Source organism: Molothrus aeneus, chromosome 11, assembly GCF_037042795.1.
Source record: "Molothrus aeneus isolate 106 chromosome 11, BPBGC_Maene_1.0, whole genome shotgun sequence".
NCBI lineage: Eukaryota > Metazoa > Chordata > Aves > Passeriformes > Icteridae > Molothrus > Molothrus aeneus.
The window spans coordinates 20,533,244-20,551,162 of record NC_089656.1 but is presented as its reverse complement, the minus strand read 5'-3'; the positions used below and the strand labels follow the sequence as shown (position 1 = coordinate 20,551,162).

Here is a 17,919-nt window from a genome sequence, read left to right as displayed (position 1 = left end):
CGAGGGGGCGGCGGGAGGAGGGGGGGCCGGGCCGGGGGGGGGGGCGCGGCTGCCTCCGCCGCGCGCGGAGCGGAGCGGAGACACGGGCCGGGAGAGCGCGCTGGGCGCACGGCGGGGCCGCGGTCGGCGGGGCGGGCGGGCGGTCGGGCCGGGGCTGCGGGAGCGGGCGGCGCTCGCAGGGCCGGTGTGCAGCGGAGCGCGCCCGACGCCGCTCCGAGCCCGCTGCGCCTGCGCGGGGCACGGGAGGGGCCGGCGGGGAACGGCGGCGGCGCGGCCGCTCTGCGCGTGCGTGAGGGAGGCCGGGGACCGGCGGGGGCGGAACGGCCGCGCGTGCGCACGCGGGGGGGCGCGGGGGAAGAGTCTGGAAGGGGAGCGGGGGGCGCGATGGAGCCTCACGGGAGAGCCCTGCCCTGAGGGGAGCCGGGGTGAGGGGAGCTCCCGGGATCGGAGACCCGGGAGGGCCCTTCAAGGGCAGCCCCAGGGTGGACTCTGAGGGGAGCCCCCGGGGTGAGGGGCCGGGCTGGTCCCTCAGGGGAGCTCTTCGGGGGAGCGCCCCGGCGTGAGGGCAGCCGGCATGGACCCTCGGGGAGTCCCCGGGATGGAGCCCGAGTGAGAGGGCGGCAGCAGCGGTTGTCCCCAGTCCCTGGGGGACATCCGCGGCCGGGGTTGTGCCTCAGGGGGCTGTGCCCGACCCTCCTCGCCCCGTGCTGGGGGTCGTGATGGCACCCCGAGGGTCAGGGGCCGGCTGTGGTGCCACCAGAGCTCCATCCAGCCGCAGGGCTCCGCCATGGAAACCCACAAGGCAGAGCTGCCAAACCCGCTGGCGGTTATTGTCAAAAAAAAAGAGCTATTTCCAAATAACATGAAAATACAAAAGTGGTGTCAACAGTGCGTTATCATTGACACTGATGGCAGCTGCCTGAAGACACAAGTGCCCCACATGTGGGGAGCTGGGAGAACACAAGCAGTGCGTTCTTTGAGGGGGAATTTGGGATTCCCTTTCTCTGAAAGGTCTAAGAAGGGGGAGGAGGTGTGGAAAGGTGTCCCGCACAGACGTACGATTCCTTTTCCAAAGTGTCCAAAATCTGCTTTGAAAGTGGGGAAAGGATGGGAAAATAAGAAGGGTTGTGTGTGAGTGGATGGAGGTGCCAGGCGAGTGCTTAAGCTGTGAAAAATGGAGGCGGAAGGAGCTGTGAACAGCTGCCGCGTGCCTCCGGCGCCGCACAGGGTCCAGTTTCCCTGGGACACCAAAAGGTTGGCTCCCGTCCCTGCTGCTGCCAGCTCCTTGCCAGTCTGCTCTCGGATCCCAGCAAAATCTCCCTCTGAAAACACTCAGTAGCTTCCATGGCCTCGGTGCAGCCCGAGAGCCGATGGAGAACCCTTGAGCCCCATGCCTGGCTGGTCAATCGGTCACTGTGGGATGGCCACACTGGTGTCCTCACCAAGCACTTGACCACAGTCCCACACATGTGACACCACTGAGTTGGTCCTTGGAGCACTGGTGCTCTGTCCTGCCACGTTACCCTGTTCTGCTGTGTCCCCTGCCCACAGGGCACCAGGCAGTGCCCATGATGTCAGGGTGGGACACACGTGGTGTCCCTGTCTCACCAGCCTTGGCAGGGCAGTGGCAGCTGCACAGTGCGTGGTTGGTGGCATTTGAAGTCAGTTCCTCTTTCATCCCAGACAAGCTGCTTTAGTTCCTGGAGCTGTCCTGGCTTTTCATCTCCTCCACCTGACTTCATTCATGGCGTGGCAGGAGGGCACAGGACTCCAGTACATCTGTGGATTTCATCCTGTCCATCAGCCATCAGAGCTGGTGACCAGCCCCTGCCCAGAGTGTGCCATGGAAGTCTCCAAGACCCTTCCCTGGGCAGTGACAGCCGGGATGCAGCCGTCCTGGTCCCCAGGAACACTCAGTCATGGCATACTGCAGTTCTGCTGCTGTCTCAGGGTGCTCAGCACAGCTCACTTATGCATTGTTCAAGTCAGGCACGAGTGTCCTTCCTAGTTAAGTCTTCCAAAAGGGTTTGCTCTGATCACTGAGTCCCTCAGCAAAATCTGCAGGAATGGGACAGCCATGGCTTCCCTGGGCAACCTGTGCCATGGCCTCACCACCCTCACAGGGAAGAATTGATTCCCAATAGCCCATCTAACCCTACCCTATGGCAGTGGGAAGCCATTCCCCCTTGTCCTGGCACTCCAGGGTCCCTCTCCAGCTCTCTTGGAGCAGACATACTCGGGGGAGCTGAAGGGAAAGGTTCCCCTTTGGCAATCTCCAGCCTGATGACTTCAGAAGGAAAGGGGGATTCACCTGTGCCAGGCAGAGATTGCCCTGCCTTGCAAGGGAGGGAGGAATGTCTGTCCATGAGGGGAGGGAGAGCTACTGCTATGCTGGCACTACAAAACGGAATTGTTTGGGAAGCACACAGGGAAAACAATGTAAGACTGTGCTATACTCACCTCCTGTCTGAGTGTTGAGGAAGACAGAGGCTCTTGGAGAAGGTGCCACCACCAGACGGGCTGTGGTGGGGAAGGAAAACAGATCTTAGTCCTGAGAGGGAAGTGGCAGAGGGAGCACTCTGAGACAGAGTGCTCAGGGATGGAGCAGTTCAGGATGGAGAAGGTGCCTTCGGGAGGCTCAGGCATCCATGGCTGGGCAGTGACGGGACAGCACCCAAAGCCCGGGCGCTGCTGGCCCAGCAGCAGCAGCTCCACGACAGCTGCTGGAGCATGTTTGGCTGTGAAGAGCTTTGCTGAGTCCTGGGAAGGGCAGAGCTGGGACACCACAAATAACAACACAGAACAGGGGTCAAAGCAGAGAAAAAAGGAGTCCTGGTGCTCCATGGAGTGAGGCAGGAGCAGCCTGGCTGTGCAATCCCACCTGTGCTCATCCAGCCTGGGGGAACCTCCAAAGCACTGCCCTGGTAAGAGCTGGAAAGGAGAGAGGCCCTGCTGCTCCCAGCATTCCAAGACAGGGAGGCAATGGGCAAAGGCCAAATTTGGAGAAAGAATTAATATTTTGGTTTTTTGGGAGGACCAAACAGTCTTGGACAATAAGAACTTAAAGGACTAAAATGATTAGTCAGTCCATGGTGCAGCACAGAGCAGCAGGACTGGGGGGAATAACCACACCAAGGCAGGTCAAGAAAGCACATGTACAAGATTCCCTGGGATCCAGTCAGAGCCATAAAACTCCTCTTGTTTTATGGGCCCCAGAACATGGAAAAGCCGTGGGAGCAGGCTGCAGCGGTTCTGTGTCATTGAGGTATTTTCTCTCTTTATTATAAAGTTCCTCTTCCTGCAGAAGCAGCCGGAGAGCAGCAGGTGTGAGGGGGAAGGAGCCTAAACCAGGATTGTGGGGACAAATTAGCAGGTGCCTGCAGAATATCACTAACCCCGTCTGCAATTCCGGAGCCGACGTAGGTGTTTTATTTTCTAGCGGTGTTAGAAAGACTGTCAGAAAATAATTAGGCTCTGTCAACAGTTCCCCTATTCCCAGATTACTTACGACTTCAACTTCCTGACTCATTAGAGCTGCCGAGGCTGGCAGGAAACCTGTTTTATAGTAATTTCTGTTAGTGGTGTCCCTGGAGGAGAGACAACACGGTGCGGGTGACACCAGCGTGTGACACCAGCGTGTGACATTGGCGTTGACTTCACCCTCGTGATGGAGGCGCCGGGGCTGTGCAGGGTGGTTACTGCTGGCAGGAGACACTGTCCCCCTGTCCCCGTGCTGGTGACAGGGAACAGGACACTTGGCTGCGGGGCCGACGCTGGGCAAGGTCCAGCTTTAGGTGCACGGGATTTGCTGTGTCCTGAAAGCATTCCTGGTTCATGAGGGTTTTAAAAACAGAGGGGACACATAAATCCCATTAACAGGGTCTTTTCATTTAATCCTGGAATAAAGCCACCATAACCTCCCTGTGCCAGAGTGGGAGCTGTCATGTGCAAACACAAGTTGGCTGTGTCAGGACTCTTCTGGGGCCCACTGGCCCCTGAATTTTACCATCTCTGTCTCAGACACCCTGCAAATCCTCCTCAGTGCTCGGAGGAGCAGGACCATGCGCAGTACTGACCCTGCAGCGCTTGGAAGCAGATTCAAAAATAGTTCTGAAATCTTGTTTATTTCTCTGATTTTTGGATCCAATTCCTCTAGATCAAAGATAAATAAAGTTTACAGTGAGACGGTGCTTGCCAAGAACACAAAGCCCAACGTTCCTCCCCAAAACTTGCACTTCCCACTCAGTTCATGCCCTTTTTCCCTACATTATCTCAGCTGAAATCCAGGACCAAAGCAGATGTTCCGTTGATTTTCCATGCCCTTTTCCCCAGTCAGCACCTTGCTGACCTCCAGCCCCCTCCTGTGAGGCTCCAACCAGGTACTGCTGCCCTGAGGCTGCCTATGGTACCGTGAGATCCATAATTAGGCAGACTTTAAGAGCCTGATTCTGCTGACAGCCATGGGAGTGGGATGTTACATCCTTTTATAAGCAGACATGCAAATAGGACACAAAATCTATGGTCTCCATGTCATCTTTCCATTGAAAACAGCCCTCCTACACACTCCTCTCGTGGAGGTGTGAGTGTGGGAGCCCTGGGACCACAGGGCAGTGGTGCCACCATCACACACCATGTGGGTTCTTCCAGAGAAAACCCCTGCCCACGGCTGCTCTGCCACTTGCTCATGGCCCTTCCAAAGGGGTGACTGGGATTGTCAGGATGATGCAGGGAGCTACCCTGCTGCAGTTTTTGAAACTCCCATTGTAATCACATGGAATATTGTATGGACTCAGGAGCTGCTTGTAGAGTGCTTAGCCCCAAACTGCTGCTTCCCCAACACCCACAGGGACCATCGGGTCACTCAGCCACACAAGGTGCTAATCATCCTTGGCACAGGCTCAGCACCAGCTTCTGCCAAGGAGAAGATTTTTCCTCTACCAACAGGAAGGCAAATCCCTTGCCTGGCACAACTCACCAACACTGGATATTTGAGCCCTGCAACATGGGGGTTACACACTCCAGGGTAACAGGGATGGAGTAACTAAACATCCCACACCTGGGGGGAAGACAAGGTCCTCTACCTGTTTGTTTACAATAATGAGTTTATTGAACACAGCAAACACACAGCCTGGCACCTCCTGCCAGGCAGACAATCTCCAGGTACAAGAAATGGCATTTAGTGGGTGCCTGCATCACGGAACATGCACCACCTCCCCCCAGGAACACCCTCAGACCTCCCACCCCTCCTCCACAAACCATCAGCCCAATTAACAGATACATTCTGCGTCATCAAGGAACTCGGGGCGGTGGAGAGGCAGAAAGGGCTGGCACTGCATTCCCAGGCAGCCCTACCAAGCTCACATTAACCACAGGAGCTGCCTCCGTGCTCGTATTTCCAGCTCCTCACTGAACCTCTCCTCCGCAGCCCCTGAAGGGAGCGGAGCACAGCCCAGATTGAATTCCACCCACAGAGGTTTCTGCGGGGTGAAAGCTGAGACGGCTTTGTCCCGGCATTGTGCGGAGGGAGAGCTGGCGGCAAACAGGGGCTGTGCGGGGTCAGCGTGGGGACAGAGCTGAGCTGCTCTGGGATCCTTACAGAGTGAGTAAACAAGCTCTGCTAATGCCTCCCTCGCTGCCCGAGCCCTTTCACACCTGTGGGACCCATCTCTGAGCCAGGAAGGGAATGAGAAGAGACAGCGTCACCACCACACCAGAGGACACCTGGAAGCACTGGGGTCTCTCCAGCCACCTCCATCCCAGACATGCTGCCCCTTGTCATTAATGGAGAAGGGAGGAGACTTCAATGTGGCTTCTGCAAATACATCTCAAGCACCCTGAGGTCTGTGAGGAGCTGGCACATGTGCAGATAGAGGCTACTTGGGGTCCCGCAAGGCACTGGACAAGGATCTTACCAGTTCCAAGAAGCCTTGGAACAAGACTGAGTCTCCCCTGGCCAATTAATCTATTAAGAGGAAAAAAAGGTTCCATAACCTATGGGAATTGACAGGCAACTTCCCCAGCAATGGACCATCAAGAGCTCAGAGCAAGGGTCAATAATGGCAAGAAGTTCTTTAGAGCAACCAAAATGCAACTGAATGTAGAACACTGCCAGGAAAAGGGTATTAAAAAAAAAAGTCTAAATCCAGGTAAAAGTGTTGCCTATGGAGAAAACAGGTGTGTTTCCAGCATCACACCTGCCCCGTTCCTCAGGCAAGCCTGGTGCTCCTGGATCCAAACTAGCTGACCTTTGTGGAATCTTACACTGCCCTGAACAACCTCAACTCAGCAGGGTGATACTGTTGCCAACATGTGCCTTCCAGCTTCAAAACCTTTCCCTAATACAGAATCCACTCTAAACTTCCCCAAACTGAGTTCATGTTCACAATTCTGTGTTAAATGTGAAGCCCTGGCAGCGCTCTTACTCCAAGGTCCCTGGCCTTCAGTTTTAAAAAGCAGAGTGTAGGTCTACATCCAAGAATTTCTTCTACACAACCTGTGGAGGACACGGTAGTTTTGTGGAAGAGAGAAGAATCCCCATAACCCATGGGAGGTTTTCACAGCAGGACCCCAGGGTATCACTGCCCTTTCTGCTGCAATCCCAGGGATGATCAGCTGTGCTGGAGGTCTGGATTGGGAGCCAGTGTCAGTGGCACAGCCCTGCTGAAGGGCAGTGGGCACCAGGACACCACTTCCCTTTATTGAGCAGACCCCAAAGCCCCAGATCAGTGTACTGGAAGAGCTGGGAAGGTTCCTGCCTCAGCACAGGAAGCAAACTGTGCACTGTCTGCTCTTCAAGGCCGACTGCACAACACACAAAAACAGGACAAGAGGGAAATACTCTTCTCTATTCCCAGACAAAACCAGCATTATCCACAAATCCCAAATGCATTTCTTTTCCCTTTTCATTTTGGGAGAACAGACCACATTTAATTGTTTCCCCCATCTGGTGCACATTCACAGTACGTAAGAATGAGTTTAGTTTCCCATACATGTGTCAGATCATGACCTCAGGGAGAAAGAAGAATCTGCATTTCCAGAAGCCACATGCCAGTTCCCACTGGCTCTGCCACGCACAGCACGAAACACCCAAACCAACCAGGGTTCAGTATAAGTTGTTCACAGGATATGCATTCCAAAGGGACAAGTACAAATATTACAAAATGAACGGAATCACTTTTAAAATCCATGTATTTGTTTAACCGTTAAAAACAGACAGGAACACAAAGAGGTGGCCAAACCAACAACTCCCTGCCGCTCCAGTTAGTGCTGCCTGCACGCTCTGGGAATGTTCTTGCAGAACCAAACTCTGGACATCCTTTCTGGCAAGGGCTGGAGACAACTGGCAGATGATTCCTGACTGTGTGAAGGGCTGAGGCAGAGCCACAGGCCCAGGGCAGCTCTTTGATGGTGTCTGGCTTAACGCAAAGGCATTGAGAGAAAAGGTTGTCTGGGGTAATGTCAGAGAGCAAGAGAGAGTGAGAGAGAGCGTGAGGGACACCACACCAAGGGCAGGGAATAACAGAAGTTCCTCTTTCCCTGCCACTGCAAGAGGGAAGTACAACAGATCTGTGGGTCCCAGAGTTAGGATAAAGTTTGGAATTAGCTTGGTCCCATGGATATCAACATCACTTGACAGAGTCAGAGCTAAAAGCAAGGCAGGAAGGCTAAGGGCAGCAGAACTCCACGTGTTGCACACACACACACTCTCTCTCCCTCTTTTCAGGCTGTCTGAAGCCCCAGCAAGGCCAGCTCAGGAGCTTTTCCCATCTGCCATGTAATAACGATACATTAAACCTAAGACCAGTGCTCCAAAGATGGGGATCAGCCATGTCGACCAGAAACTACAGGGAGAGAAAAAGAACAACAAACTAGAATGTGCACACCACAGAAACCAGAAGAAAGCACCTAGTTAATCATCCATCCCCAATATTCATCCCTTGTTACACATCCAGGGAATGCCTGGGAGCTGTACCCACAGGCTGGCCCCTAACCATGGCCACAGCTGGGGCAGGCCCCACTGTCCCCAGGCCCAGGCTCTGCCAGCCCCCACGGGAGGCCCAGGAGTGGCCTCGTGCCTTATAAAATAGCAGCTGGATGGCTGCAGTTTCCAGCTTGGCACATCCAGAGACCAGTGGGGGGGGGTTGTTGTTGGTTTGGTTTTATTTTCCTTAAATAAGTCAGGCTGTAATTTGTGTTGTACAAACAACACTGTTGACTCAAGGATGGCAACGGCTACAGCTGTGCCCCAGTAAATCTGCCTTGCTCAGACTCCAGAGGCTCACCCTCAGCAGCCTCCTGAACAAAACCTCCTGCGTGAGCTGCAGGAGACCAGGGCCCTGAGCTGGTTTTATGGATTTTCAACTAGACTGGGCTGATCATGGTAAAATCCTCCAAAAACCCACCCATCACTGTGTTGTGCCACCCCTGGGCCCACAGCGACCACCCAAACACCCGCTGTGGTTACAGAGATGCAGCCAGTGCTGTGCAACACCAGCACAGGGGCAGAGAATTCCAAACTGGCATGCTGGTTCTGCCCAGCGCAGAGCAGGGCCGGGCTCACATCCAGCAAGGGAGGTGCACACTCTGGCACATGCTTTGGAGGATCTGTTTGCCAGGACACTGCAGCACATGCCCAGGGATTTTCCTGCCCTTTGGAGTTAACACGCAGCTCTACAAACAGGGTCCCATCCCCTCCATTTCTCACTCTTATTTTCAGGAGATACTATACCTGGTTTGGCCTGAGGATGTCCTACTTGAATTCTGGAGGAGGAAAGAGTGAGTTAGCAGGGGAACAAAGAAACATTAAACGTGTGCTAATAAGACAAGCCTGAACGTGTGATTACAAATTCAGAGGGAAAATAACCTTCCTCTCCCAAGCACCCCCTGTCACCAGCGTGGCTGCTTTTGGGGATGTTTGCTGTCATCTTCATGTTCTTTCCATCAATCCAATCAGTCCCACCCAGGCACCAGCTTCATGCTGGAACTTGCACCCCTCTCAAAATAAGGCCTTGCTTATTGCATCACAGTTTTGGGGTGGTTTTGTGCTTCCCCCTTATTTATTTGTACATTACTGAGTCTCTCTCTTGCTGCCATCTTTAAATTACACTGGAACCTCCTTTCATACAGATGATGCACTCTGGAGAGAGCCCTCAGCTGTGCATAACCTGCTGGATTTACTGATCAGAAGAGAAAAACACTTGAATAAAGTATTTAACTCAGATCCAAGAGAGCTACTCTGATCATCATTGATTTCTGTGCACATTTTCAGCATGTGTTTATGAACTGGAGTTGAATGAAACAATAAATTTTAAGGTGAATATGTACATCATCACACAGCTCCATATCTAAGCATAGGCTTTACCCAGCCTGAGTTATCCTTGATTTCTCTGCAGACAGTTCCCTTCTGGATTCCTGCTGCTCTGCAAGTGGTCCTGCTCAGAGGAACATCTCCTGAAAGCCTTGTTGAAGGCAGAGCTGTGCCCTGTGCAGGCCTCCCAGCCCAGCCAGCTGCGAGGCACATGTTTACCTCCCAGCTGGGATTCTATTTATTGCCTTTTCCCTCTCCCCATCCCTTCCAAAGGCATTTTTGCAACACTCTGCCCTGTTCTACTCCAGGAGTACCTGAGTGTTAAGCAACACCACTGATCCCTGAGGCAGTTAACAGAGAATTCCTGTTTGCCAGCCAGCCCCTGTTGCTGTCTCCTGGCTCGGAGGGAACAACAAGGAAACCTTCCGTGGTCAGGACACAGCCAGAAATGCAAAAAATGGTCTGTGGCTCAAGGTGTGGAAAAAACATCACTGCTGCCAGCAGAGAAAGGGCACAAAAACTCACTTCCAATTCCACACTGAGGTGCCCACTGATGTTCAGAACAAAAACAAAGGTAGAATTTGCTTGGGAAATTTATTCGTGTGTAGTTTGCGTAAACATAAAGCCACAAGCTCCACAGGAAAAAAGAGTGGGGAAAAAAGCCTCCAAAAGACGTGACATTAAATAAAAGCAGAAAACTGAAATGCTGAGAGCTTACCTTAGAACCTTCCTTTTCACGATCACTCTGTCAGGCGGAAAAAGAAGAAGAAAGAGGTAAGTGCTGACTTCAAAGGGAGGCTGCAGCCTTTCTGAGGGAATTGTTCTGTACAAAGGTAATTGCCTGGGCTCAGTTTTCAAACAAGTCCTTCCTTGGCACCCAAAGGCAGGCAGAAAGGTGTCTGTGCCCCTGGGAACTCTCACCCTCCTGAGCTCAAATTTACAAGGCAAAGGTGGATTATGCTTCCACCAGCTACAGAGGGAACCCATGAATTCAGCCTCAGTGCCCCGATTTAAATGAAGCGAGAAATCTGTTCTGAATGGTGGGAGGAGAAGACTAATTTAGTTCAGTTTCCCCAACAGAAACCCTGGACAACACAGGGACTGCCTGAGCCCCTCAACTACTGACTTATTTCCCAAGACACAGCCTGGAATCTTTGTTTGGGGGTTACACTCACCAGTGGAGGCACTCACCGGGTGGACCTCTCCAATGTAGTACTGCTTCAGCATTTCCCTGGCATCTGTGGAATGCCCCACATCTTCAAAGCTCTCAGTGGCATCTCTGCCAGCTTGCTCAAGCAACACCTCTTCTCCACCTGGGTGCTGGAAGAGAAGATCCAGGTGAGCCCAGGGCTGGATGCAGAAAGGCAGTGAGGATTCCTTCCTCCCAACCCCACTGCTGGATGCCTCAAGCAGCACCATCAATAAAATCTGCCAGAGGTTCAAGTGTCCAACCTCTCCTCAGGAATTCACAGACACCACTGGAGGAAAGGATATTCTACTTCTTCAGGTACTACAAAAATGATGTTTGGCTGACTCTGCACATGGATGTGCAATACTGAACTTGATCCCGTGTGCAACCACCAGTGACATGGGGGGAGGAAATCATGAAGTACCACAAAAATGATACTGTTTAATATCATACAGTGATTTCAGAGATCCAGAGCCACAACAGCCAAATCCCCAGGAGCTCCACAGTGGCAGTGCCACTGCTGTGGGTGGCAGCAGTCACAGCTGACTCTCAGTGGGATGAAGTGGCACAAACCCCGGGTGTGGCTCTGCTGTCCCTGGTGGGCTGGGCTCTGTCCACTGTCAATGTGGCAGTTCCAGGCACAGCCTGGCAATGGAAAGCACAAACCACAGGCCTAGCAAAGGCCAATCCTTTACAGCCTGAGTGTGAACCACCAGCTAATCCAGTTACACCCATAAAGTGGTCACACGTCCCAGGGCACTCACAGGGACTAACCCAGTGTTCCAGGCCTTCAGGCAAGCAGCCCTGAACCGGAGAAGAGACGCTGGGCTACATTTCAGATCAAAGGACCAACACACCTGCTTCTCTCTGTCACATCCTTCTCTTCCCACAGACACAGAGCAGTTGCCACCCCCCCTCTTCCTTCAGTTTGTCTGCTTTTGCTGCCAAAAGTCTGAATATTCCCTCCAGGCCATCCCACCTTGTACAAAACACAGGGTGGACACAAAACAGCCCCCTTGGTGGCTGCAGTGGGCTGCTGCAGGCAATCCTGCAATCCTCATATCAGAGCTCTTTATTTGGAATTGTCCTTTATTGTCCAGGTATGTCACCAAACTAACACAGAGCTTCCTCAGGAGCCACAAAGGGCAAAGTGGAAGGACACAGTTTGTCACAGGCAGTTACCAGGTGGCTGAGCTCCATGGCTCATTCCCTGTGTCCAGCTGCAGTTCTGGCTGCCCCTTCTCCCACACCAACCCTCAGGCTCACTGATCCCAGAGGAGTCAGATCAGGGACTGCTGGATGCTATCTGCTCACACTGCTCAGAACAGCTGTCCAGTTTCCAGCTAAGATCCACTGAAAAGCTGCCCATTCATCTGAGAGTTTTAGAATAACTCCTTAGGGTTGCCTCACCAGAAATCTCATATTTCAGACAGGAAAATACCTGCATTTTAAGCAGACAACCTTCTTTTCCTAATAATTCACCCTAGAAGGATAGAAAAAACCCTGCAGCAACAGGGAACATGCAGTGGATCTTTCAGTGACATCCAATCTCTCCACAGCCAAGAGACAAGAGGAAGAATAAAATTCAAGAGAGAAGGAGAACAGTAAAGTTCACTCTTCTTTACATCTCTGGCTCTGAAGCCTTTCTATGCACTTGCTAAATCCACAATTATTTATTCGTGCACATCTGTCTTTTACTGCAATCTCCAAGCCTAAAAGAAAAAGACCTTCAAAATATTTTGGCATCTCCTGTTTCTGAAGGGCTCTGTCCTCCAGACAGCACCGCTGCAGCCAAACAATTCCCACCTTGTCCTAGCCCAGCAAACATAAACCCAGACTATTTGTACAGGAAGTCACGGACTCTGCCACAAAACTGCCCAAAGCTGCAGCTCAGCTGCTGCAGGAAAACATGGAAACAGTGGTGCAAAGTGTGGGGGGGAGGAAGATTACTTCAGGGGAAACAATGGCTGGAAAATGTCCCTTTCTGACAAGAAACAGCCAAAAGCAAACCAGAAGGAGAGAAGTGACAATAAAACTGGGTTCTCTGTGTCACTGGACCCTCAGCACACAGAGAGTAACAGTGACTTGGAACTGAGGGCACACAGCAAAGGCCTCCGAGAGCACATCCCAAACCTCCCCAGGGAGAGAGCCTGGAGTCCCCTCCCCACAAACCCCAAGAACCTGTCTGCAAATGTCTGGCTGGGAACTGCTGGTACAGACCTGCTGGAGACACAAAGGAGCTCAGCAGCAACACTAAGCTCCAGGACTAATTAGATCACTGTGCCAGGTAAGAGATAAGAACACCAGGTTGAGGAGGGGTGAAACTTTCATCCCTAGTGCTCAGAGTTAAAGAAATAAACCAGGAGAGGGAAGAGTATTCCTGTGCAATAATCATGTGCCAGCACCATCCAAGCCAGAACCAAGGACGAGCAGTCACCTGGAGGAATGACCCACACATCCTGCACAGCGCTGGTGTAAGGCAGGGAAAAGGTTTTCCAAAAACATCTCTGCCAAGCTGGGGCAAGTCAGCATGAGGAAACTCAGGTGCCTGGTGCTCCTCCTTCTCCTGAAGAACACTATACCTGAAACCAACTGAGCCATTTGGGTCAGTGCTGGCACAACCCAGGCTCCTTCCAGCTGGGAACTGGAAATGGATTCCTGCTCACACTTATCAGGGGGATCAGGAACAGCAGCATGTGCTGAGACACGGAGCTGTGGGGGCTGCTGTGGCTTGTGGGCTCAGATAACAGACACAAGAGCTTCCTGGAGAAATGTGGATCTCCACACTCCCCTAGTCATATGTGAAAATGGACAGAAACTGTATCCCTCCAGCAGGACCATAAATAAGTCTCTTAGAGATTGTGCACAAGTTAAAAGCTCAGATTTTGATACCGTTGTGGTGAAGTGTGAGCCTGACAGACCCCAGAGCTCCTGCAGGAGGTACAGCTGCCTCCCTCCACCCCCAAGCACCCAGCCTGCTGCTCCAGCCACAGCCTGCACGTGCTTATCTAGAGCACTGCAACCAGGAGCAGTGACAGGTATCCTGGTGTGGTCCACTTACCCAGATCTGGGACAAAATAGATCAGCATAAGGCTCTCTTAGATTTTAAAATAATCCCATTCCATTTCAGGCACTCAGAGGCTCTCTGAAGCACAGGAGATTGCACCTCCCAGGAACACCTGCAGCACTTCAGCTGCTGTCTTTGCACATCTCCTGGATTTGGATTGTGTTCTTACAATTCAGTAAATTTTGTTATGTGACAAAATGAAGAAGATGTCTTCTTACTCCTATTACACATAATGTGAACTGGAAACTTTAACTGGCCTACACTTCCAGCAGCACATGGATCTCGGGTTGGCTGACCTGCAGTGTGTAATTTGCAGGAATTGTGAAGCCAAATTCAGCCTTTCAGCGGTGACTTCTTCAGGATTGCACAACCCCACCCACAGAACGTGCCAGCACTCTCAGCAATGCCAGCCAGATCTGTGAGCAAAGGCCAGGAAGGGCACCCAGCAGCTCCTGCTCCAGTGACCACATGGGGCAGGGGGACACACGACAGGCCCTGAGCTCTGCAGCTCCAGCTGCCCAGGGAACTGCAGCTCCAGAGCAGACTGGCACTGCTGGTTCCAGCACTCTGCAGCTCCAGAGCAGACTGGCACTGCTGGGCAGCTCCAGAGCAGACTGGCACTGCTGGGCAGCTCCAGAGCAGACTGGCACTGCTGGGCAGCTCCAGAGCAGACTGGCACTGCTGGCTCCCAGTGCTCTGCAGCTCCAGACTGGCACTGCTGGTTCCAGAGGCTGCACGGTGCTCCCCAGCACTCCAGAGGGTAACACATACAAAGAGGATTTTTGCCAATAAATTAGGCCTTGATCTCCAGCTCCCCTGTGTCACTCTTGCCACAAGGCGTGTGCACAGCCCAGCGTTGTGTCAGCCACGCTGGCACAGCTCAACAGTGCCCTTATTCTTCTCCCTCTCCCTCGTCCAAGCAGGTCCTTTATGTCAGAAAAACGCAAATGGGAAAAAGGGCCCGGAAAGGACAGAGTGAAATATCATCTCAGGGTGAAATACCATCTCAAGGTGACACTCAGGGCACTGCTAAGCCTGGCTGGGACTGAAGTGTTTTTCTGGGCTCACTTATAATTCCAAAGGTGCCCCAAGGAGCAGGTCCCAGGCTCCATCTTAGAGAGAACATCGAGGTGAAGACTCAACCTCCCTGCAGTGTCCCCACTCTGAATCACAGCAGAGACAAGTGTAAGATGAGATTCACAGCTCCTGCAGCTGCTCCAGCTCATTCTGGCTCTTCCTAAACTCCAACCCAGCATTTTCTTATTCGGCAACCAGCTGTGAATGGCTTTTCCAAGTTTTTGCCTGGTCTTCCCCTGCACCTACTTAGCCTCTGTGCACCCACAACTCCCTCCCACCAAACTGTCCTGCTTCCATCTTGCACATCTCATCCCCCAAACTGCTCTGCCTAGAGAAGAGGGGGCTTGGGGGGACCCTCTGCCTGTCCACAGCTCCCTGACAGGAGGGGACAGCTAGGAGGGTCAGGCTCTGCTCCAGGGAACAGGGACAGGACAAGGGGAAACAGCTTCAAGCTGTGCCAGGGGAGGCTCAGGGTGGACATCATCAGGAATTTCATAGCGGAAAAGATTCTTCATTGGCAGGGGCTGCCCAGGGAGGGCTGGAGTCTCCATCCCTGGAGGTGGCACTCAGTGCTGGGGACAAGGTGGGGATTGGCACAGCTTGGACTCCATGGTCTGGGAGGGATTTTCCAGCCTGGACAATTCTGTGATTTGGTCATTTTCTGGACCCAAAGAAGAAACCAGATTGTGTTCAACATCATAAATAAATAGTGAAAGCTGCAGAGCAAGGCACAGCCTCCAGCTGCCAGGTGATCAGCCCCTCCTGCCTGATGCACCAGTACCCTCTGTCACTCCACAGCACACAGGCTTCAACCACGTGGAGGGAAACCAGAGTTGAATTCAGTCCAGCAGAACCAACAAGCTGTAACAAGTGCATTTCAATGAAGTGTCTTCTTTGGAGCTGGTTCAGCCCAACCTTTGTACATTGCCCTGCAAATGCCACAAAGTCTCTCCTGTTATTTTAAACTGGGATAAACCCCTTAGAAATTTTAATAGAACCACAGAATCATAGAATATTCTGAGCTGGAAGGGACCCACAGGGATCATCAAGTTCAACCCCAGCCCTGCACAGACCGCCCAACAATCCCACCCTGGGCATCCCTGGCAGGGCTGTCCAAACTCTCCTGGAGCTCTGGCAGCCTCGGGGCCGGGACCATTCCCTGGGGAGCCTGGGCAGTGCCCAGCACCCTCTGGGGGAAGAACCTTTCCTCATCTCCACCTTAAATTCCCCTAGCACAACTTCATGCCATTCCCACCCATGGCATTATTATTTTGTTACTGTTTATTCTCACTCCATTCCCAGCTCTCAATAGTTAGGACACCACTCTCAACCTTCTCAAAATCAGAACACAAACGCAGTGAGTCTTGAAGGATTTTCTGTCCCTACAGTCAAGGGAAGCGGAGATTTGGCAGAAGCTGCATTGTGTGCAAAGCCCTGGTGCGCGGTCCCTCGGGCAAGGAGCAGAGTGGTGGCTGCGGTGTCACTGTCACCTCCTCCTCCGAGTTCTGGGGTGCCTCTGCAGCCCTCACAGCCAAAGTGCCCCGATCCCGCTCACCCTTCCAGATGCGGAGTGAGGCCCAGTGACTGAAGGAAACCTCCCCGGGCCCTGCCTGAACAGATTCCCCGGGAACCCTGGAATGGCCTCAGAGGAGCCCAGCACAGCCCCTGCCCCCGGCTGCCCACCGCGACCCGCCATCCCGTCCGTCCCTCGGAAGCAGAGGCGCGGTCATGAGGCCCGGCCGGAGGCAGAGCCCGCACGACCCGGCCCAGCCCGGCCCGGGGAGCTGCCCCCGGGACACCGGGACCGCCCCGAACCCGGGCCGGGCCTGCGCGCCCCCTCCTCTCGCACCTGGCCCAGGCATCTCTGTCCCCAGGACAGCCCCCAGCCCTGAAGGGCCCTCCCGCCCCTCTGGGCCTCACAGACCCCCCGGCTCTCCCCGCTCCCCTCAGGGCCGGGCCGGGCAGCCCCACTGCAGGCCTCACCTCCTCCAGGAACCGAGTGACATCGTAGACGCGCCCGTGGATCACCAGCCAGGCCTCACGGCTGGAGTTCCGCTTCGCCACCTCCTCCAGGGTGAACACGGGCGCGGGCCCGTCCCCAGCCGCCGCCGCCGCCGCGGCCTCTCCGCGCCGCCCGCCCTCCATGCTGCCCGGCGCGGCTCCGCGGAACGCGCGGCCTGACCCGCGCCGGCCGCCGTAGTGATGGGAACGCCCTGCGCGGGTTCCGTCGTCCTCGGGGACCAATAGGGAGCAAGCCAGAAGGGGGGCGCTGCCAGCACAGCCAATGGGAGAGCGCGGCGGTGGCCGTGGGCCAATGGGAAGCGGCCGGGGCGAAAGGCGGGAAACGGCGCGCGAGCGTCGCCTCTGAGGCGGCACCGGGATCGGGACCTCAGCCCCGGTTCCTCCCTCGCCCCCGGCTCCCCCCTTAGCCCCGGGCCCGTCAGGCCCCGCTCCCCCCTCAGCTCCGGGCCCGTCAGTCCCCCCTCCACCCTCAGCCCCGGCTCCCCCCTTAGCCCCGGGCCCGTCAGGCCCCGCTCCCCCCTCAGCCCCCGTTCCCTTCAGCCCCCATTCCCCCAGTACTGGCTCCGAGCCGCCCTGTTACCCCCGTGCCCATCAGCAACCCGCCCTCAGCTTTTCCAGTGTCCCTTGCAGTTCTTCCTGCATGTTTATAAAACAGGTGTGATCCCACAGCCTCGGAACGGAGCCGGTGGCAGTGCAGCACATTCCCAGGCCTTGACTCCCCAGGTTCCAAAGCAAAGTTCACATCCAAGCCTGACGAGTAGCGCTGGGGAATTCTCTCCTCCCTCCAGGCACATGGAGCACGGTCAGGGTCAGAGGCCGCTCAGAAGCACAGGGACCCGAGTCACTCATGAACCCCGTGGTTTCCCTTTGTGAACTGGCATTTGTGGAATTTATTTCCTTGCACTTGCAGCACAGGTACGAGGCTGGGCGGTGCATGTTTGTTTAACAAGTGCTGAGGAGGCAGAAGGGCCGTGCTGTCAGTGCTAAGCTGTGAGCAGCACTGGCTAAAGGTTGAAGCTGTGTGCAGGGAGAGCCCAGCCGGTCACAAATGCCTCTAAAGGGAGCTCAGGTGAAGTTCTCTGTTTGGACAAGGCCATACATTCACCTCTCCAGATATTGGGATGTAAAAGGCTCAGCCTGTTCTGAAACCTCTCCACAGTCACCTAGTCAATATTAAATATTAAATATTGAGCTGCTGCTCCTTTTGATCCCTTCTGTCTACCTTTTCCCAGTCATCAGGGCCGTTTCCCTGATTCT

At 54.1% G+C, this 17,919-nt stretch overlaps 1 protein-coding gene across 1 annotated transcript; it reads right to left on the bottom strand.

Annotated features, from left to right (window-relative positions):
* Positions 1-5,084: 5,084 nt before the first annotated feature.
* CYB5B (cytochrome b5 type B) lies at positions 5,085-16,821 on the bottom strand. The gene is made up of 5 exons (XM_066557278.1): positions 16,624-16,821; positions 10,499-10,627; positions 10,026-10,052; positions 8,729-8,760; positions 5,085-7,841 (listed from the first exon to the last, which is right to left on the bottom strand). Exons 1-5 carry the CDS (start codon positions 16,783-16,785, stop codon positions 7,751-7,753), a joined length of 441 nt encoding a protein of 146 aa, XP_066413375.1. The 5' UTR covers positions 16,786-16,821; the 3' UTR covers positions 5,085-7,750.
* Positions 16,822-17,919: the final 1,098 nt, after the last annotated feature.

Excerpts from the sequence above, each read along its gene's own strand:
- CYB5B (XM_066557278.1), bottom strand. The coding sequence starts at position 16,785 with ATGGAGGGCGGGCGGCGCGGAGAGGCCGCGGCGGCGGCGGCGGCTGGG. Across the intron at positions 10,628-16,623 it reads TCACTCGGTTCCTGGAGGAG|CACCCAGGTGGAGAAGAGGT; the intron begins GTGAGGCCTGCA and ends CTTCTCTTCCAG. Across the intron at positions 7,842-8,728 it reads ACATCCTCAGGCCAAACCAG|TTTCTGGTCGACATGGCTGA; the intron begins GTATAGTATCTC and ends CTCTCCCTGTAG.